At 46.7% G+C, this 22,279-nt stretch overlaps 1 protein-coding gene across 11 annotated transcripts; it reads right to left on the reverse strand.

Moving 5' to 3' along the window:
* Positions 1-902: 902 nt before the first annotated feature.
* LOC102068347 (early growth response protein 1) lies at positions 903-22,140 on the reverse strand. Of its 11 annotated transcripts, none has more exons than XM_074552427.1 (16): positions 21,686-22,140; positions 17,558-21,381; positions 17,114-17,277; positions 13,871-15,599; positions 13,643-13,743; positions 11,769-11,829; positions 10,867-11,063; positions 9,255-9,417; positions 9,021-9,094; positions 8,330-8,372; positions 8,139-8,203; positions 7,468-7,531; positions 7,161-7,187; positions 6,590-6,671; positions 6,362-6,437; positions 903-5,667 (listed from the first exon to the last, which is right to left on the reverse strand). In XM_074552427.1, the coding sequence occupies exons 1-2, from the start codon at positions 21,918-21,920 to the stop codon at positions 20,084-20,086; spliced, it is 1,533 nt and encodes a 510-aa protein (XP_074408528.1). In that variant the 5' UTR covers positions 21,921-22,140; the 3' UTR covers positions 903-5,667; positions 6,362-6,437; positions 6,590-6,671; positions 7,161-7,187; positions 7,468-7,531; positions 8,139-8,203; positions 8,330-8,372; positions 9,021-9,094; positions 9,255-9,417; positions 10,867-11,063; positions 11,769-11,829; positions 13,643-13,743; positions 13,871-15,599; positions 17,114-17,277; positions 17,558-20,083. The 11 variants fall into 11 exon arrangements, with proteins under 11 accessions (XP_074408528.1, XP_074408527.1, XP_074408522.1 ...); XM_074552426.1 differs by having other exon boundaries at positions 6,590-6,711; XM_074552421.1 differs by lacking the exon at positions 6,590-6,671 and having other exon boundaries at positions 903-3,927.
* Between the last annotated feature and the right edge of the window lie 139 nt (positions 22,141-22,279).

A 22,279-nucleotide genomic window follows, 5' to 3' on the forward strand; every position in this document is an offset into this window, starting at 1 on the left:
CTACTTCTGCTTCTTAGGACAGGATCTTTGTTTTAGCTCTAGTTCTTGAGCTCAGATCACAGTCCTTACAGCAATTTCAATTCCAACCATGCAGTTCACCTCCCCGCTCCACAATCCCTATTCCCCACAGGGGTTTTACCCCATACCCTACCATATTTCTGTCTCCTCCAGCTCTGCTGCCTCAGCTCCAGCTCCTCAGCTTCCTACTGGCTGCAGCTAAAAGCTGCTCATGCTTCTCACTGCACCTTGGGGCTGTTGATAAGGCCACAAATCAGTGACTGCCATCATTTCAATTTCAATATCTCTAGAAGCTGTCCCATCCACCCACCCACCCCAGTGGCATCCCAACTCTGGGGACACTGGAGGCCTGAAGCTCAACATCCACCTTCCCCCTCACCCTGGCTCTCAGCCCAGCACCTGCACAAAGGCCCCCTCGCCTCCCCTCAGGCAGCTCCAGGGGCTGGGAATAACCACAGAACTCCTGCTCCCCCATCCCAAAATGCACCCTTGGGCTGGTTCTTGGGCCCTAGAACCCTGAGTCCCCACACCCTCAGCCCCTCGTTGGTACCACAGGGCAGGGGCTGGGAACCCCCAGGCATAACCTGCAGGCCCTGTGCTGCAGCTCCATGCCTTCCTCCCATGGCATTTATCTAGCCCCATCATTTCCACTACTCCACATTGTTTTGGGCCTGACTCATGCCAAAGTCATTATTCCACACCCTGGGGTTTTATGTCCCCACTGCTCTCATAACTGGTGTTCCAGCTCCAGTCCCACAACCCTTACCGAATTAACATGAAACATCTAGTAAAGAAAACAAATCAAACCAAAAAGATGTAATAAAATGAGCAATAATAAAATAACACAATAAAGAAAAAAAAAAACACTACAAGTAAAAACAAAATAAAGTAATAAAAATGCAAAAAGCAAGCTTTATTCCTCGTATTCTGAACATTTCTTTAAATCCAGAAACCGCGAAACGGCTACTTCCCAACCCTCAGTGACAGTAGGCGGTCCCCCCCCCGTCCCCGCGCCACTTGAGGCCCCACACCAGCCGCCGGCTACCCGAGCCACGCAGGGCGTGGCAGAAAGAACTGGACACGGCCGGCCCCCAGATACTACCGCAGGCGTCGCGTCCGTGCTCACCGGCGCTCCCCGGATCAGCTGCCGCGGGGGTCCCGTCCTGGCGCAGCGCCGCTCCTCAGATCGCGCACCCGCAGCTCCCGCCGCTCCCAGCTTCCCCGCCGAACTGAAGCCATTACCGCTCCAACGCACGCTATTTATGCCCCACGGGCGGACCAGCCAGCCAATCACAACCCGAGACAGCGCCTGCCGGCTCCACCAATCCCAGCCCGCCCATTCCCGCCGCACTCGGCTCCGTGACTCCCCGCGGTCCCCTCAAGCGCTGCTCCCGCCACCGCCATTGCTGTGGCCGCGTCCGCCCGCTCCCCGCTGCCTGCCCGTTTCCCTGGACCAGAACCTGATCCCGACCAGGACCTGAACTGGAAGCTCCCGGCAACCCTTGCCGGCCCCCACAGGGCCTGCCGAGGCAGCGGGGATACAGTTCCGCCGGCTGCCAAAGCGGCGGTGGCGGGAGCGGCGCCTCAGGCGTACGGGCGAGCGGGGCCAGTCTGAGGGGCCGGGCCGCGATTGAGCGGGCTGAGATTGGCGGGACCGCTTCCGGATTGAAAGGGCGGCTATGATTGGACAGGGCGGACGGAGAAAGGCGAGCCGTGATTGGCAGGCTTGGGAGCCGTCAGGCTGCGGCCCCTGGGAGCGTGGGGCGGAGCTCGGGCTGCCCGAAGGGCTCGCAGGCGCCGTGGGTCCCGCTCGCGAAACCCCCGTCCTCTTCTCCGGCCCTCTCTCGTGCCCAGGTCCCGGCGAAAAGACCCCCGCAGAGCCCCTACCGGAGCGCTCCCTTGGGCACTCAGGGCAGGGGGCGGAGAGAAGTGTAGCCCGGGAGTGGTTCCGGGTCGCAAAGACGGACTCTGCGGCAGCAGCACGGACTAGGGAGCGGCGGCGACATGGTGAGGAGGGGGCTCGGCAGCGGCGAGTGGGGTGGGCGTGCAGAGCCCGCTGCGGGCTTGCGTGCCTCTTCTCCCGCAGTGCTTCCGCTTCTGCGGGGACTTGGCCTGCCCCGACTGGCCGAGATCAGCACCCTGGCCACAGTTAAGTGCCCGCGTCCCCCTGCCCGCCCTCCGCCTGCTGCGGGCCCGCTGCTCACTCTCGTCATCGGATGTTATAGATGATTAAACAACATTGGCTTTCACATTCATAGATTAGCTTTTTGCATTACAAGTATTTTGATACGGTAAAACTTATACTTACTTTTAACTGCTTTGTATAGTGTAATATGCCAGTTTATGTACACACTGTATATTTCATATGAATAGTAGCATGATAAATATATTATATTGTAGGCTTTAGCAAAATGTTAAAATATAAACTAAAGTACTTCTATGTAACTAATTCAGAAAATAGTGTAAAGCAATTATTCTGTTTCTTATAACTGCAGACTGCCCCTACCAAGTGATAAGATAATAGTGATAAAAGGAGCTTAGGCATCCAGGAAGGATTTATCGACTCTTATCGGCATTATCAGGGAGTGTGAAGCAACAGGCTAAAACTACAGGAAGAAATAAAATATGTAGACCTAATTTACAGAATGTTCTGCAGACAAGTCAGAGGTTAAAACCAAACAAGAGTTCCTGGAACATCAAAAAGTCAAAGGAATGTTTGAATAATATGTAAGTTAATGAATATGCATGTAACCTCAGCAATGTAACAGTATATAGTGAACATGATTTTAAGCTACCTCTGTGCTCTTTGGCTGTGTGCTAAAAGCATCCCAGTGCTGGATTATTTTGTCCTTTTATCCTTTATTAAACTTTTAAAAATTTTAAAGAGTGAACTCTTGTTTATCACATCAGTGCAGCTTAAGCTGATCTGCATCCAGGTGTTTTGGGACCTGCTGGGGGAGGCCATCGAGGTAAGTGTGGGGCTACAGCAGTGGAGGCTGAGTAGTTCAACACCACAATAGCATAATCAGCATCATTAATTAATTTTGTGTTCTTCATGCAAGCCTCAGCCTTAAGAACGCTACTAGCCTCTACTAGCCTTAATAATACGCATAGTAAGTGCTATTAGTATTAATATTTAGGTAAGAATTGTTAGTGTTAACACTGGTAGTAAGTATGTTAGCTGGTGTTTACTGTGAAGCTCTGCTCTCCCACAGTATGACAAGATCCTGAAGCTGTCCTCAAGTGCAAAGTTAGGTGAGCACTGCTGTCCTTACCACGATCCCCCGATGGAGCCATGCTCCAGAGATGGGCAGCAGTGAATCTGCAGATGCCTTCCCAAGGTGACAGAGCTCACCCTCCCTCCCATCTGCAGTCAGGGGATGTGAAGGCAACCATTGCTGTCCTCGGCTTCATCATCTCCAGTGCAGCCAAGCACAGTATAGACAATGAGACTTTGTCAAGTGAGCAGCAGCAGCTGGGACTGCCCAAAGGCAGGGGAAGCCCTCAGGGTGGCTCCGTGAGCCAGACCTGCTGGGATGTTGCTGACAGTTCCCAGCCCTGCCTTCTTCACACCCAGATGGAGGGCAGGCTGCCTGCTGTGCTGTCCTCAATCACCTCCCTTCTGTACCATCAGTTCCTGGGGGCTCCTCAGGTGCTTTGGTGGATTTGGCAGCTGCAGGTCTGGTGTGAGCAGAGGGCTTCTTCTCTTGTCTCTCCTCATAAGCAAAGCATGCCAGCCAGTTGTGCTGTTTTACATGTGACTGACCCACAAAATTGCAGGAGACTGAGGACTTGTAACAGGTGCAGGACAGGTTCAAAAGGAACTTGGGACAAAACCTCTGTCTTTGTCAGTCCAAAGGGACAGCAGAGCTCACATCTGCTCACAATAATCCTCTGGAGAGTGGAGCACTGTTTGTATGGAAAGATGACTGGGGGTAAAATCAGAGGAAACTGAGAAGTTACATTTGTATCCTAACAGGAGCTATAATGGGACAGAAATTTTAGGGTAAAATACAGGCGCTGTTCCCAGGATGGAGCTGGGTTGGCATGCTCCACAATGATTCCCCATACAACCATAAGGACCTGCTAAGGGGGGTGGAGTGGAATGGGGCACCATAACCAGGCTCTGCCAAAATCTTTGCAGAGGCAGCAACTCCATGGTACTTTGAAGCTTATTAACTGCATAGCAAGGGCTATTTGGCATGTGTAGGAACACTTTCCAACCTAGCGTCTGAAGACCAATTTAGAGGAGGCACCTCTAAGTCGAAAGCCAGCCAGACCTTATGTTCTTAGCACCATTCATTTAGAAGAAATCCTGTGACATTTGCAAATTTAAGAGGTGACACCCCCATTCAGACCATGGCTCCTGGGTGTGAACAGGAGTGCGAATAGTGCTTTCAACAGCAAGGAAACCTGCATGCCCTAGTGTCTCAAGGTCACTTCACCTGAGAGTCCAGAGACCCAAATCCAGCCAGAGTCCTAGTTGCCAGACAACTTCTGCTATAAGAAATCCTTCAAAGTGTGCAATTCTAGGAGTGGAAATCCTACAGGAAACACGAGGCTTCAGGCTCCAAATGGGATCTCTTTTCCACACAATGGAAAACTCAGCAAGCCCTTCTGGCAAGACCAGTTCACAGGAGGCCCACAATTCTCAAGGGCCAGGGCCAGGCTTGAGAGATCCGACTCCATGGAAGCTTTAATCTGAGAAAAATCCTGTGATATTGGTACTTTTAAAAGGCAGAATGACACATTTAGACCTGGCTGATGCTTTGGAGCGTAATTCTTTTACACAGTAAATAATGATTTCATTCCAATGTCTGTAGGTCACTTTGGGAACAGCCCCTGAAACCCAAGACCAAGAAGAGCCATACTTCATGGCAGCTGCCATCTGGGAGGAATCCTGTGACATTTGTGATTCAAGAAATTGAACCCAAAATTTCAACAGCTGATATGCAGATGCAAAAGACTGCTGTTTTCCTGAGATAAGAAATACTTCAAACCTAACATTCTGAAGGAGTTAAGAATACACAGCCAGGACTGCCATGCCCCCCAAAGTGCTGCCTCCTGGCAGATTGTCTCTATGGTAAACCCTGTCACACTAGAAATGTTAGGAAGCAGAATCCAAACTACAGGACAAGCACCTGTAAGGAAAAGGTACCTCTGTTCATGAGATAGAATAACTTCCACCCTAATGTTTCAGAGTAAGTTGACATGAGGGCCTGTGGGAGGCCAAGGCCACCTACACCTCTACTTCCTAGAACCGCTGGTGTCAGAGGAATACTGCGATGTTTGCAGTTTTACAACTGGAAGGAAAACTGGCACTGGGTCGGGGGGCGGAAGTACCGCCCTCTGTCCACAAGGCGGCAGCAGTGCCGCCGAGCTCAGGCCGGGGCCACGATTGGGGGCAGACAGAGAACTGAGGCAAAAGTTGCCAGAGAACCCTTTCTATTCCCTTCAGCTCCTGCAGCTGTTCTTATGCTTTAAGGACACTTGATTGGTTCATTCCTAGATAAAACTTATGTCTTTATTTTCAAAACTTTTACCCATCTCTAGTCAGAGTTTCCTACATTCCTGTATACAAATGAGTGGATAGAGAGAAGGTTTCTTTCCAAATGAATTTAGAGATAAATTCCTTTTCTTTGCCAATACCTATAAAAATGAAAAACTAGACAGGTTTTAGTATTCCACACCCACCCCTCCCTGTGAAATTTCTGGCAGCTTTGGGTCCCTCTGGGGGACGACATCCAGCATGTCATGCTGGACTGTTCTAGAGAGTAATTTTCAAATGTAAGCTTAGCAAAGTTTGAATTGACTTGTCCAGAGAAAAAACCTACAAGTGAACACCTACACCTGCCTAAACAGACCAAACAAGCCCCTGGCAGCTACCAGCATCAAAGCACAGTGGATGTTTCTAATACAGGATAAGGATAACAATATCACCTTTTGTTCTCTCCAGTTTGTTTTCTCTGAAGCCCTATTTGCTTCTTATGATTTTTTTAGTCTTTGTACCTTTTTGGATAACTACACTTGCCAGATCCTCAGAAGTATCACCCATTCTCCAGGTGTCTGGAGAGACCTGCAAATGGCTCTCACATAGTTTGAGCTAGTTCTGTAAGGTCTCAGGGTGAATTTCACCAGATGCAACTGAATTGGGCAACTCCTAGTGAGACAGAAGGAACCCAAAGCTTGTTTTACCCAAAGCTTGGGTAAGCACAGCTCCAGCAAATACTGAGGAAACAGACATAACAGGGTAAAAAATAATAAAACTATTTCTTTTTCTTTAATCTTGCCTTTTTTTTAATTCAGATGAGCAAAACAATGAAGGAGAAGGTGAAAAACTCACCATTACTGAACATTTAATCATCTGTAAGCTGACTATCATTAGCATAGAGGATTCCAGAGTTAAAATTCACCGATCCCTGGGAAATAAAACCAAATATTATATGACAAACAGTCAAACAGAAGACGTGAAAATTTGTTTCCTCTACGGACTTTCAAGTATGTATCTTTGTATATATCCTACACATTAGAACGTACACTTTCTACCATCTCCTAATACATAATAATTTACCTTTAAACTTTGATAGTATAGTGTGGAGAAATGGCTACATGACAGAGGTCACGTAGACATTCGCTTGTTAGCCGACCAGGAGCTGGGAAAGTACCGAACACAGCTAGTTTGAGTTTTTTCACCTGCAAGATAGCATGTCCCTGGGCCTAGCTGGGTATGATAACAAGTAGACAGAGAGACATGGGAAATGGGGAATGGAGGCCCAAAGGAATGAGGAAGAGTTGATGGTATAGTTTAACCAATAGATCGCTTGGCTTACAGAATATTCATAAGCTTATTATGTGCTGTATAAGTGTCTGATGCTCTCTGCAATAAACAGAGCTTGCTGATCTCATATTGAGTGTCCGTGTCTTTCCTCACCCAACAGTATAGCATAAAATTATTAACTTAAATTGGTGATCTATTATTATTAAGTTGTGCTTAAAGTTATTTTTGCTGTCATGTTCAAAACAACTTTTTTTTTTTTACTGTAATGAGCAATTGATTTCAAAGTCATCATAAGCCCATCAAAATACAAAGCTCTATTCACTGGACAGGTCTGTGAGCTAGAGGTAGTTAGGCTTGTACTTACCTCTTACTCTTCATGAACCAATAAATCCTGTAAACAAAAACAGTATCTTTAGCCCACTCCTATTAAAGATTCTACAAGGATGATGGTTTTATTTGTGTTTAGAAGTTTTGATTTGAAATGGCCAGTTCAATGGATAAAGACAGTTTAAGTAGTATTACTTTACTCTTACTGTTACTATTATTATTGGCATTAGTATTATTATTATCAGCTACTGGAAGAAACAAACCAGTAGTATCTATACTTAATTACCTCTATTTCCAGAAAATAAGAAATAAAAAGAACCAAACAAAAAAAAGTCACTTCCTACCTTTTGTATCTCAGGATGATGAATTTCTCTTGGGCTCTTCTCCAATTTATCAAGACTCATAGCACTGAAACATAAATGAAATAGGGCTTTATGGAAGGGCAAGTGCACATTTCAAGGCTGAACCACCAACCGATTCCAGTGACAGCGGTTACAAAATGAATCGTCCCAAGGGCCTCTGTTAAATGGAATGTTTTGTGGAACTATTTCTTTCCCCAAATACTAACTTCCAACACTTCCTAAACTTATTTTGCATTTTAAAAACAGAAATTAGTAAGACTCTGTGTGGAGATCAGGTTTATTTCCTTCTAATGGACAGAGCTCTGTTCCATCACCCTTCACTTCGGCTCTACACAGAATCACAGTGAGCATTTTAGGAGGGCTCAATAACCAATTCTATTTCTCTCTTTTCCTAGTTCTCTCTCTTCTTCAATAATTCAAGGCAAGTCAAATGAAAAATGACAAGTTCAGCAACAAATTCACACTTTTTCCCTTTGTCTGGTCAAGAAGAGGCTTTAAAACCACTTATTGCTGCCTTCAACAATTAAGACTTGCAAAACCATTTTTACATGTCTTATAGGTTTATCATAAAAACCACAGAACGCAAGCTCTGAATTACAGGAAAAGGTACACAGGCAAATATCTAAACTGATCACTTATTTGTAAACACATACCTTAATTCAGATTTCACCCAGAATGTTTTTGTGGGACTCTAAGGGAGACATATTTTCTGAATACCCTGTAAACGAGAAAAGCTAGGATAGATTACAGGACATACCCACTTTTTCTGCATATTCAAATAGAATTATTAATAAAAACAATTAAGTCAAAAGAGAAGGAAGAAAACCAAGGTAATTTTACTCACCTACATTTACTGCCAGTTTAGAGAAACAAAAAAGTCGTGGGTGCTAAAAGGAAAAAAAATTGAACCATAAATGCCTACAGTAGAATTTTAAAAAAAGTGCTTGGTTAAAAGAATTTCATGAAACATTAAGTACAAAAAAAGTCAAACTAGTATCAGACCTGCCTATTTTCTCACCATTGCATAAGAAAATCCTAAAAGCAGTATAAAGTCACTGCCTAAAACTGGTCATAGGATTTAACAAAAAACAATTTAGGGCATTTGCTAAACTCCAGCAGCCGAGCTGGCCCTACCAAATCTGTATGTTTATACATACAGCAAACAAAACCAAAATCCAAGTAATACCTATCAGAAGTCTATTAAAGAAACCTATTGAAATTAATCCCACCTCAAATACAAACCAACCCATCCAGAAAGTTAGCTTCACTCAAAAAACAATTTACACAGAGTTAATAATACCAAGAAATAAAACAACACACCATATACCACCAATTAATATAATAGTGAAGGAAAAAAACCCACATTTTTTTCTTTTTTTTAATTTAAACTAACTTCCTTTATTAGCTAGAACAAAAGATTATGCCAGGACTGTAACAACAACAACTTCTTCTCCTTCTTCTCCTTCTGAAATGTCCCTTCTCATTCCCAAATTCCTTACAACTTCTGAGTTTAAATCCCAGCAAAATTCGTGCACCTGTGTGTTCGATGCTCCTGTCAGATTCTCTGTTTCCCTCCACATCTTCTTACACTTTCAGTCTTCACGCCGTCCTGCCGTGATGAGTTTGACAGAAGAATTGGCACATGTTAACAGAGGATTTCCCTCCCTCCCTCCCTCCGGTTTCCTTAGCGCATATCAGTCAATCCCAAGCCTGCAATGATGCACAGTCACCCCAAGGCGCACAGCAAGCATGCAGCACCTCAGGCTTACTTGGTTCCAGGGCTCTGTGCCTCAGATAGCTGAGAAAACTTCAGATAAACCTCTGTTACAATAAACTGGAATGCAAACTCAGCTCCATCTCAGGGTCTTGGCGGGAGGCAGGAGAACATCTGGCTGAGTCACAAAAAATCCTTTCTTGGGCGGCTGCACTCTGCTGGAAAGGGGAAGCAAATGCTAGTGAACAGCTGCTCAGAAACAATTCTTTTCTAATGTTACCTGCTCTACTTGACTGCTCACTAACATAAGTCTAATTTTATCTTTGCAGGGAGAATTCTGTGGGAAAATGTCTGATGAGCAGCGACAAAGGCCTTGCTCCCTGCCACACAGCCTGCAACACCCTTGGGAGAGCAGAGCAGCAAAATCACCAAACTCTCCTTTCCATGGGGAAGGGTAGAAGATTACTGTGGGAGGCATATAATGCTCCTATAAATGCACAGCCATTTGCTTTCAGAAGCCCAGAGTTAAGGATCTTCTCTAGGAAGCCAGACATGACATGATATTTCTAAGATTTTCTTCCTTATTGAAGGAAATGTATGTATATACACACTCTTATAAATGTATGTATGTTTTTGGGGTTTTTTTCTTCTGAAGTTCCAAGAATCATTTCCCATCTTGAGTAATTTAGAAGAAATGGCCCCTGTGACTCCGGACAGAAGGGCTGCCTGCATTTTTGATCATAACAGCTTTTGGGTTTACCCTGGAAGCAGGAGCAGCCAGAGCTGAGGCTCTGCAGAGGCTGACCCCGGCCAGCCCCTTCCTCACTTATCTGTGTGACAATGACTTCCAGGCTGAAGGATGCAAAGCAGGTTTTTGTCTTTTCTCTTGAATGCCAATAGGTAAAATATTTAGGCTTTGAAATAACTAATTACCCTCTCTTTGAACTATCCCAAGGACAGTTTTAATGAAAAGACAGAAGATTGCTGGTAAATCCATATGGGATAAGGAGGAAAGCAGCAAGGATCCAAGGCCAGCAGCATGGCCAGGCAGTGTCACATCCCTGCCACCTTGTGACAAGGCACACAGCTGCAAAGCCCCAAAGCCTGCAGGCCCTGGAGCTGCCACACAGATGGACTTGGTTCCCTTCCCGGGTGCCCAGAGGGAAAACTGAGGGCAGGTGTCCACCCCGAGGCTGCACCCAGAGCCCCGGGCAGGGATGGAGTCGCTGACTGACCTCTGGGGACGAGACCCTCCCTGCAGGTGACACTGCCTTGTCCTCTCCCTGTGGGACAGGGACCTCCAGGCTCTATGACCAGCCTCCTTCTGTCAGCATCCCGGTGCTGTGTCAGAGCCAGAGGGGTCAGGGCTTTCCAGAACCATAGGACCCTTTAGGTTGGAAAAGCCTTCTAAGGTCATCGAGCCCGGCTGCTGCCCCAGCACTGCCAAGCCCCCAGCCAAATCAGGTTCCTAAACACCATATCTTGACATGCTTTAAATGTCTCCGGCAATGGGGACTGCCCTGGGCAGCCTGCTCCTATGCCTGACCACCCTTTCAGTGAAGAAATTGATACTCAAAGCAAATCTAAGCCTTCCCTGCTGCAACTTGAGGCCATTTCCTTTTGCCATGTCACTTCTTCCTTGGGAGATCTCGGTACTTAAACCTTACCTGCTCCTTCCCTAGGAGGTCTCTGGCTTGGCTGGATGAGAGGAGAAACACTCCCACCACAGGAATGGGAGCTCAGCAGGTCCCATATCAAGGCAGGGGAGCAGCTGTCCTCACCACAGCTCGCACATCAGTTATCAGAGATTGGCTCTGCTCTTCCTCCCAGGCAGATCTCTGCTGAGTGCTTCAGAACTGGCTGTCTGGAGGAAGGGGAAAAATAGGTTAGCCAAGTTTTTTACCCAGACTTATCTGATGTCTTTGCCTGTTTTGCCTCTTCCTGACTTACTCCTGCTAAGAAAACAGGTGCCTTTGGACTTCTAGGGGGAACTTTCACGTAATGCTTGAAAAGGAACTACAGAAAAGTGCCTCATTATTAAAGACTCAGCCAAGAAGACAGATAACTGCAGCTTCTCCATCCCCACTGCCTGCAGAGCTGACATGCACCAGGCCAGCTCTGCTCCCCCTTCAAGTTGTTCCAAATCTGCTGGAAGAACTGAAGGGTACTTTGGCGTTCCACTGCTCTGCTTTTCCCAAAAAGATCTTTGAGTGCTGTTAACCCTTCATGGGAAGGGCCTTTCTGTCTCGCACACTCGGGGACACAAGGCTACATGAAGATGCAGCAGCCTCTGCTCCAGGTGGGAAGGGCTTTCTTCTTCCTCTGGCACCTGGCACCTGGCTGGCACAGGTTGCTCAGAGATGCTGTGGCTGCTCTGAGATGAGGCTCTGAGCAACCTGGTCTTGGGAAAAATGTCCCTGCCCACGGCAGCAGGCTTGGAATGAGGTGATCTTTAGAGCCCCTTCCCATCTGAATTATTCCATGATTCTATGAACTCAAAAAACCTGGGGAATAAATTTGTAAAGGTCACTAAATACATAAAAGCATATCCCATTGATCCAATACTTACCAGCCCATCCGGCCAAGGCCAGAGCTCTCTGCCCACCGAGGACACGGCAACCAGCACGGACCTGTGAAGCCAGAGAGGAGTTTACAGAGACCGGGAGGCGGCGGGACGGGACGGGCGCTCGGCCCGACCTTCCAAAGCTGGCGGCAACAAGGGCGGGGAGCGCCACGGCCCTGCCCCGCCTCCTGCGCCGCCTGCCCGGGTTCGCCCCGCCGGGATTGTCCGGCCCGCGGTCGCTCCCAGCGCCTGGAGCGGGGCGTGCGCGGGCTCGGGGGCTGCAGCCCTGTTCCGTCACCGCTCGCCCGCCCCCGCCCGCTGCCCCCGGCCCGCGGAGCGCTGCGACCTCCTCTAACCCATTAAAAACAAACAAAAGAAAACCAAGCCTTTTTTTTTTAATAATATTTAAATATATTTTCTTTATATGTTTCTCATAATTATATCCACATTTATATTTATAATGTATATTGACGTTCAATGCAATTTATATTCTATATTACATATATTCCTATTAGTTCATTTGTATTTCTTCTTTTATACATATCTTTATATATTGATTATATATTTCTATATTGAGATTTATATTTATATAGTGCTTATATTATTTAAAATAAAACTCCTGCTTCTACCCAAATAAAAACCAAAAAAGCCCTTTATTTTAAATATTTTAAATATAAATTTAAAAAATTTAAAATTTTTAGATTTTCATATTTATATTTACATTCACATCTAAAATGAATATTGATATATAGTGTTATTTATATTCTATACTACATCCCTTCCTATTACTATTTATTCATATTTTATATATTTAATATATCTTAATATATTGATTTTATACTTCTATATTTAGAACTATATAACATTATTCAGTATATTAATATTCTTTAAAAAAAAGCCCTTCCTCTAACCAAACACAAACTATAAAATGCCCTTTTTTTTCAACTATATTTATTTATATTTCTATTTTTCCTAATTATATTCACGTGTGCATTTATAGTTTATATCAGTGCATTATATTTATAAATATAATAAATATATACACCTTCTTTGATGTATATAATAGACATCAGAATGTAATAATATATTTTTTTCATTATACATCATATATACTGCTAATACTTCCATTCATGTAGATTTTTTATTTTTATATATATCTTTATGTATTTATGATATATATCTATACTTAGATATCTACCTTTATTTATATTTATAATTTTTATAATAAAACCTCTCCTTATTACCATATAAAAACCAAAAAAACCCTTTATTTTAAACTATATTAAAACATTTTTATATTTATATTTTTGATATTTACATTCCTAAGTGGTTGTATACTATATTATATTTACTATTATATATTACTACATTATATTATATTTACTATTATATGTTCTACACTTAGATATAGTATATATATGACATATAATAAGACATATACAGTATAATTAGTATCCTGTATTTTATTGATTTCTATTATTGTGTTTTGGTATATTTACATACATCGTATATAAATGTATATATTTATATACATGGTATATATTTATAAACATTTTTCCCTTTCCATTTAAAATAGAGTGCAGCGATTCCCTGTCACCCCTAAGAGCCTGGAAAAGGCAGGTTTACCTTCAATCAACACCCTTGAAACTGCAAGTGAAGGGGGATCACCCCCAGTTCAAACACAGACAATAATGAAAGAGGAGTTACTTCTCTATGTTTAATTTATTTTGTTTAATTTATTTTCTCCTCATAAGCTCCTTTTTTTTTTTTTTTGTTTTGTTTTGTTTTGTTTTACCCTGGGGGCACTGGGGAGTGATTGGCAAGGTGAAATTCAAAAGGGGAAGGACAAAAGTCCCCGCTCCAAATCCACACGGGCTCACCTGTTCGGCTGCTGCTCCCCGGCACAAAGACTCGTCCCTCGGCACCTCCTTTAAGCGATGCTCCACGTATCCAAGCGCGAATCCAGGTGTTCCCCCAGACCCTGTGAGAAGCTCTCGCAGTCCTTCCACGAGACAGCGCCGGGAGCTCCCCATAAACTCCACGACTCAGCAGCTCCATGCAAAAGGGAGCTGAGGCACCCAGCGTGACCCCCCCCGCCCGTCACCCACCTGCTCCTGCACCGCAGTGGGGTTCCCTCTCCTGGGGACCTTGGGATGCCCCAAAAGGCATCAGAGCCCCGAGTCTTCACCCCCTTTTCCTGACCCCTAAAGAAGGCACAGAACGAGTCCGACTGCCCCGGACAGCAGCGCAGCGCTTCCTCCAAGCCCTTTCCACACGTCCATGCCCGCAGAAAGGGATTCTGCTGCAAGAAGAAAGGGGGGGCAGCCCCAGAAGGGTTGCGGTTCCTCCCCAGCCTCGCTGTCCCGGGCCAGGGGCAGCGAGAGGGAGCGGCGGGCACGGCGCGGCACCGAGCGGGGGCCGCTCTCGGCGCCGTGCCAGGAAAGCCACAGCTCCGGCGCTGTCCGGCGGGGCGTTTGACGGGCACGGGGGGATCCGCCGAGAGCCCCGTGCGGGGACTCCTGCAAGGGCCGAGGGGCGCCGGGCTCCGCCCCTCGGGCCTTTATTCTCCGGCACCCCGAGCCCCGCGGCTGAGGAGCAAAGAAGGAAAGGGGGCACGGGAAGAGAGGAACAAGAGCAGGGCATGAGAAAGGGCAGGGAGGGAGGTCAGACTGTGGAGGAATGCGGGAGGGAAAGGGAAAGCCCGGGAGAGGGCTAGAGGGAGGGTGGACAGAGGAGGGAGAGAGGGGGAACAGAAGGGAGTAGCGGGTAGGAACAAGACAAGAAGAAGAGCCGGGGACAGGGAGTCGGGATTGGGAGGGAGACGAGAGTAGGGTCTCGGGGACAAAGAAGAGGAATACGAGGAGGAAGAAAGAGAGGTAGAGAGAGGGACAAGCGGGAAAGCCTCACAGAGCCCCGGCTCCACCCCGAACCCGCCCTGCCCTGCGCGTGATGCTGCGCTCGGCGAAGCTCGACTATTATCGGCTGCATTCGCCTCTCCGGCTCAGCTCGGCTCGGTTCGGACGAACTCGGAGCCGCTCGCTCTGCTCGGCTCAGCTCTGCTCGCTGAGGGCGGCGCCGCCTCCCGCCCAACGCGCACAGCTCGCTGCGCTCCTGCTGCCGAGTCCCGCGCGCGGCCCGGCCGTCCCACGGACACCCCCCACGGAAGATTAGACAAAGCAGTTTCTATGTTAAACCCTTTTTATCCCATAAGGAGAAAACTTCTCTACCTCCTTCGTTTACTCATTTTTCTTCTTTGATGTCAAAATCAGAGTTTCAAAACCCTACTCAAGTACAAGACTTACAAGACTTTAAAACACATCATAAATAGTTCTACAACCAAAACAAAACAAAACTAATAAGCAACACTAACTAAAACCACACATCCAAATACAGTGTTTATCAATCACCAATCCTAAAAATCCATTTTCTACATACGTTGTTAGTATACCTCTTAACAACTAACCTTACCCCGCACAAAATTTAAATTGTAAATCAAATAATCCAATACATACCATAAACTTAAAAAACAATTTATACACTCTTACCCAAATTACAGTTAAACCACAAAAATTAAAATTACTAAAATCATCACCAAAAAATACTTGTATAATATTTAGTTACCAAAAAACTCAAACAAAAAACCACAAAAAGCTTACCTCAAAGTATCAAAACTATTATTTAAAACAATTAACATTGTTAATCAACATAATAATACATAAAAAAATACATAATCACTCAAACACAAATTTACTCCTCAATAGCAATTCTCACAGGAGTGGTGAACCGAGTCTGTTGACCAGTTGCTGAGGAGGTCTCAGTGTAATACCAGTGGACCACCTAAAGCACACAAACAAGAATGGAGGCTAAGAGTTGCACCAGAAATCGAGAGCTGAGCAATACCAACTGCTTCCATCCACTGGTCGCTGATCACCTTGCCCACTTACCACATTCAGGTAGACAACCTGAGAACTACACACACTGGTGCAGTCAAACAAGTGCAGTAATTAGGATAAACAAACTTTAGATAGTCATTATGAAACATGTTTCCATGAGCTTCTAAAGCCATCCCCAACTACCCTGGTCAGTTTGAAAAACAGCCACAGACAAAAAAAGTAACGCTCCGTCTGTTTTAAAATTTTAACTGCATCTTACCAAAAGGACGAAAGCATTCTGTGCCTTTTAATGATCAAACTGAAACTCGTTCTCCCCATCTCTCCAACTCTGACATTCGCAGATCTCTTACTGATCAACAGCTGTACTGCTATAGGAGAAGCCCACTATCACAGTTAGCTGGCATAAGAGAAGTCACGTCATATTACCCAGGTCAACCTAACAGAGGACACAAATAGCAGGACTTTCAACTATCAACATTTACCAGTAGTATTATTGTCAAACATCATTTGTGTTTGGAGATATAAAAATGGGGCATGAAAAGCTCACAATAGAAAAGAATAAGCCTTTAGGCTTGTTAGAAAAAAAAAAAAAAGGATCAGAAAGCATACTTTGATAATGTTTTCCGTATTTATGGAAGTGAAATATACACATTGAAAATACTTCTGTATACCCACTGTTTTTGTTATGACAGTGACAAAAAATTATCACAAATTGAAGCCTGGAAAGTGCTAGAGATTATGTATAAGCAACAGGCTCAGCTATGTAGAGGATAGAGTTTCATTCAAGACCATACATCATTAGGCTATCAGTCAAGGTTGATCCTTGATTAGAGCAGAGAAGCTTAACTATTTTTAAAGTTCCTGGTCTTTAGCTACATCTCACATTTCATCCAAAAGTCTTTGTGCACTTTAAAACACGCAATCTCTTTTCTAGGTTTAACTAGTACTTATTAGGGCTAAATTACGATAATGCACACAGGTAAAAACATGGAATGTTTAGCTCAGCAATCACACCACCAAGCCCTCTTCATAAATTTATTATCTACACTCAAAACTCTTCAGGATTCTAAAGTCTAGTGGGCAACAAACAGAAAACATTTGAAATTATACCAAAACGTCACTAAATATGCTAGCCCTAGTTAACAGTGCAATTTGCTTTAGAAGGGGTCAAGCCTAGTTACTAGTTTGGTTCAGAACGGGTCAAAGACACTCTTCATGAGTCAGCCTTCATCCGCTACACTCAGCTTTAGTCCAACCCGACAGTGGTGAGCACCTACTTGGGGGACAGCCCTTCTAAGGGCATCTGCCACAGCTCAGATCACCTTCAGTCTGCCAGCTATCAGTTTAGAGTCTACGAAGTTATTTTTCTTGGGCTACTTGAGGTCTTGCTCAGATGCACAAAGTCCAGACATGTACGAGTGAAAGCCCTAAAGGAAAGAAAAGCCCATGACCACATACCTCTTGACTACAAAGTCTCTGCCTACAGCTCTTTTCTCCGTGTTGTTGTTTCATCTCTCCAGTCAGGGCCCATGACCTACTCAGTAAGTGCAGTTCGCAGTCACAGCAGAAATATCTGTAACAGTTCATTTTACCAGCTTTACAGAAAATCTCCAGTGGCATTTCTAGAAAACAAAAGGACACAATACAACAGGCCACATAGCGTACCACACCAGATCCTGGGCTCCGAGTATGGTCGAACTAATTTTTATCTCCTTATTTCTAAGGAAAAAAAAAAGAAAACGGAACAATAATTTTCCCTCTAGTGCAAACCAGCCACCTAGTCGAGGACTATCCACACTTCCCCACGTAAACAGTCGCTTACGGAAAGGGTCTGCAGAGCAAAAGCCTGGGTGGACAAGGTCTCTGGCCTCTGCAGCACTCCCCAGGCCAAAGGTATCCTACCTATTTCGGAGGCGTGTATAAAGAGCGACTCAGTCCCCACTAAACGAAAACGAGCAGTAACCAGCAGCGAGGAAGCGCTGATGGCCGGCCTGCGCGCCAGCGGCCTTGGGAAGCTCCACGGAAAACCGCAGCCCGCCCCTCGGCCCACTGCAGAGCAGAGCTCCTCTGCTCGCAGGCGCGTGACCCACCACCGGCGCAAGCCCGGCCTCCGCCGGAGAGGGCCTCCCGAGGGGAGGGGGCGGGGGGGGAGAGCTCGGGGGAAAGGGGAGGGGGAGTGCGCTGCGGCATCACAGCGGCTGCGCGGCGCAGCCCGGAAACGCCTGAGCAGGAAACTCCATTTTTGGGCCGCGGAAGTGCCATAAAAGGCATGGAGGAAATGCCAAATATGGTCGGTCCTGTTCCGGACGGGGACAGCGGGGACGGCGCTTCTATTCAGCCGGGGCCGCCCCCGGCGCTGGCGCGGCACCGCGACCGCTGGAGGCGGGGGGGGTGATCTCCTTCGAGCCAAGCCGGGCGGCAGTTCCTGTCGCTAGTGGTCAGACCTGAACTGGGTTTTAAATCACAAACAGCTGAGGTTTAGTTCCGAGCAAATGTGTCTTCTGCGCGTAAGCGCAAAAGCGAGAGGTTTTCGCTTCTTCCCTAGCCGCTGCACTTCCTGCAGGGGGAGGGTTTTCCCCGCCAGTGACACCACCTGCTGTTTCCTTGGGAACAAACTCCTTGAAACCGACTCATCCTACTAATTGGACTAGAAGCAAACTTTTTAAGAAACAGAAATACTGTGTTCAGGCCAACAGCAAACGAAAGATCTTGCAGAAAATGTATAGGCAATGCTTTCTCATAAGGCATTTTTCTTCCCTGAAATCTTTTCTCATTTTATGGGACAAAGGCCACGAAAGTAGTGGATGCAGAAGACCCATGCGTTTATTTCCGTTATGTTACGCTAGCAAGGGTGCACCGGCCTTCATCTTTGTATAGCCAAGCACTACTTCCTTACTTGGACCACTTTTCACACAATGCACCAAGAGAACCTATCTTCTTTTTTCCTCTTTAGGCATAAAAATTACTCATTTCAAAATGCTCTGGAGAACCTGGGGCACCCTCAGGCTCATCAAGCATTGCTTGACAGCCTACTTGGTCAGTTTTTAGCACAATCAACATTCCAGAAGGCTAGACCAGGAGACAGTAATTATGGTTACTTCAAAAGAGGTGGTGATGCACCTAATGCAAGGACATGAGTCCGCCATCCATGTTTTTTGAAAGCAACTGGACATAAGATTGATTTCATCTCCTCTTTTTAAACAGTTTGTTGTTTTTTGGTTTTTTTCCCTGGAGACAAGTGGTTATGTGCTGGCTTTGAAGCAACTAAAAGAGTTGGGATTGCTGTGGTGCAGTCTTCCTAAGTAGTAATTTCAAGGAAAGTGTAAGTCTGCACAATTTGATGTTTTATTTATTTTTTTTCTGAAGGGTATTGTACACCAAATATCCCAATGGCAGAAAAGCGCATTCAATGTGTTTAGAAGCCAAACAGTCACTTCCATTTTAACAAACACAATTACAAAGTAAAAATAAACCACAAAATAATGAACTGCATGTTCATAACATACAAAAATTGCTGCCTACTCAGTAGGTAACTACAACATTCCAACTCCTGAATATATATATATATATATATAAATTTACATTTTTGTAACAAAAATAGACTTTGAGAGGTGGAGGGGGAGAGGGTCTGGGGTGGTTTGTTTTTTTGTTTGTTGTTTTTCTGTTGTTGTTTTTCTGATTGTTTGGTTTTGGGTTTTGGTTGTTTTGTTTTCTTTTTTGGGGTCTTTGCTTTTTTTCTTACATTCCATCCCCTGGCCCTTGCTCTTGTTCCTCTCCCCACCCATTCCCTGCTCTTCCTTACATTCTTTGAGTAACATCCCTTCCAATTTAAGGCAAGATGCAAAGCATCCACTCACACAAACGCATGATGTCAGCAAGGCTTCACAAAAAGGCACCAAGACTTGTAACTTTTAAAACAAAACTTCTGCCACATGTGAGTGTCTCATCAGATGATAATTACATAGCATCACTCCAACATGCTCAAATACAGTAAGTGCTGTTCCCAAAGAAGTTTGAAACGCATTATAGCATTGTCACTGAAATAGAATTAACATTTACAAAATATGGCCCTGCGAACTCCAAATTATACAATATGAATATGCAAAGATTTTTTCCACATCAATAGTACCTAAAGGAAAGCAAAACCATGGCACATGTACAATTTACATTAGCTAGATACTTAATCAAAAGTCCTTTCTTCCTAATAAAAGGCTATTGTTTACGGGGAAAGTTATATTGAACTTATATCCACAGTCCATGCAAATTAAGTCATTCAACAGAGGTGGAAAACTTAAGCAGCAGTTGATTCAGGCAGCTGAAGTTTAAACTAAATAGCCTTGCAACATATGGTGTTGTGGGAGTAATCGGAGACTCCATGTCTGATAATACCAATGGAAAAGGTGAATTATCCTGTTCCAGAAGGTAGCCTCAGCAAATCTCAATTGTCCTTGGAGAAAAGGCTGAGTTCATGTCTGAAAGTGCTGAGGTTACCTGCGAGCTGAAATTGTTGGTGACTCCTGGAGATGAGAAGGAAGTGGCCACTTGGGTCTGAAAAGTGGCAGTGCCAGAGGGGTAAGTGGTTGCTATAGAAGGAGATGGGAATGTGGTGTGTGCAGGGGAGGGATAGGAAGAGGGAGCAGGAGAAGAATACGCTGTGCGCACTGGGGAGGGATAAGTGGTGGCGATGGAGGAAGGGTAGGATGTAGTCACAGCGGATGAATAGGCAGGAACTGGGGAAGCAGTTGAGGCTGGAGCTGCCTTTTCCACTTTCTTGTCCTTCTGCCTAAGGTGGATTTTAGTGTGCCTCTTCCTCTCATCACTTCTGGCAAACTTTCTGCCACAAATGTCACAAGCAAATGGCTTCTCTCCTGTGTGCGTGCGGATGTGCGTAGTCAAGTGGTCACTCCTGCTGAAGTTCCGCATGCAAATGCGGCACTGGAAAGGTTTCTGTCCCGTGTGGATGCGTATGTGCCGTGTTAGCTCATCAGATCGTGAAAACCTCCGGTCACAGGACTCCACTGGGCAGGCATAGGGACGCTCATGAGGAGGCGTCTTGCTGGGACGGTTGGGGTATTTCCTCATCCTGCTGGGCTTGATCAGCTGGGACTGATAATTAGCATTAAGGGTCTTCAGCTCTTGGGAGCCAGTCTGCGTAGCAAATGCCTTGATGGTGGACAGTGGCGTGAGGGAAGGCTGCTGTGCTCTGGTCTCAAGAGCTGGGAAGGGCTTCTGATCAGCTGGAACAAGACTGAGCTCACCCTGTTGCTGAGGGAACAAGTAATCCGGGATCATTGGCACCTGAAAGTTGGTTTTAGCAGTCGGATAAGCTGGAGGTGGATACTGGATGGGAGCTCCAGAGGGGTTGGGGAAAGATTGGGTCTGGGATTCAGGAAAAATGTCAGAGCTGGAATTGGGGAATGTTGGTGCAGCCGAATAAATTGGATTGTTCTCACTGGCTTGGACAGAGCAGCTCAGTGGGGAGCTCTGCGAGGAGGAGGATGGTGATGATGAAGTAGGCGTAGATGTGGGAGGTGCATTAGCCATGCCCACCAGCCCACTGACGAGGCTGAAGAGGGGCTCTGGCCATAGGGGGTTGCTGCTATTGGGGGCCGGCTCTAAGGAGAAGCGGCCCGTGTAGGTTATCGGTGGCAGTCTCGTCGTTTGGTTGGGATAGCTGGTTTCTGGCAAGGTTTTCTCGTTGTTCAGGGAGATTTCGGGAAAAGTGTCTGCAAAGAAAGGAATAGCGATTAATTCCAGCAGTTACTGCAGCTGCTGCCGGTGCTTCGCGAGCCCTCCCTCTAACAGCGCAGTCCCAGATTCTGGTTAATTACTAATTGAGCGTAACATATTGCAGCGTCGCTGGCAGGTCTCCAGCCGCAGCTAGTCCGGAGCCGCTGACGCACGCAGGAGAATCCCCCCGCGCGGCCGCCGGGACAGAGGCGACGCTGCGGCGCGGAATTCCCGCAGGCGTCGCTGCCCCCGCTGCAGACCGGGACTCCCCGCCCGCCTGGGCCAGGTCAGAGTGCTTACCTGCCGCGAGGTGCTCGAAGTGCTGCTCTCCGGGCTCCCCGGCGGCGCCGAAGCCCGCACTCTCGGGTGCCCCGGGCGGGGCAAGGAACTGCGGACCCCCGCCGCTGAGCAGCATCATTTCCTCCAGCTTGGGATAGTGAGTGTCCATGGCAGGGGGCGAGTGCGGGAAGGCGCCAAAGGGGTCGGAGATCTGCAGCGGGGGTAGGAGCTGCATCTCTGCCTTGGCCGCGGCCATGAGGGCGCCGGGCTCCGACTCTGACGGGTGATGGCGCTGCCGCCGCGGGGCCGGCGGACGGGCCGGCTGCGGCGAGGCGGCCGTCGCCTGCTCTGCGCCCTGCGCCGCTGTTGCCCCGGCGCTGCCCGCTGAAAGCTCTCGGCTCCCCGCCCGCCCGCCTGGGGCTCCCCCCGGCTCTGCCCGCTGGAAGCGCTCGGCTCCCCGCCCGCTCCGGCACCGCCTCTATATATCGGGTCTCACCGGCCGCAGCCCGCCCCAGCCCTGACGTACATGGCCATATATGGAAAGCAGGAAGCCCTTATATGGATGCGGGCCGGAGGACCCCTCCTGGCGTCAGAGCCTGGCACCGGGGAAAGCCG

The sequence above is a fragment of the Zonotrichia albicollis genome, chromosome 15, assembly GCF_047830755.1.
Source record: "Zonotrichia albicollis isolate bZonAlb1 chromosome 15, bZonAlb1.hap1, whole genome shotgun sequence".
Lineage (NCBI taxonomy): Eukaryota > Metazoa > Chordata > Aves > Passeriformes > Passerellidae > Zonotrichia > Zonotrichia albicollis.

What these genes read in the sequence shown, in the direction of transcription:
- LOC102068347 (XM_074552421.1), bottom strand. Translation starts at nt 21,920, where the DNA reads ATGGCCGCGGCCAAGGCAGAGATGCAGCTCCTACCCCCGCTGCAGATC. An exon ending in CTTCGAGCACCTCGCGGCAG is followed by an intron (nt 21,382 to 21,685) that starts GTAAGCACTCTG and finishes CTTTCTTTGCAG; the next exon opens with ACACTTTTCCCGAAATCTCC.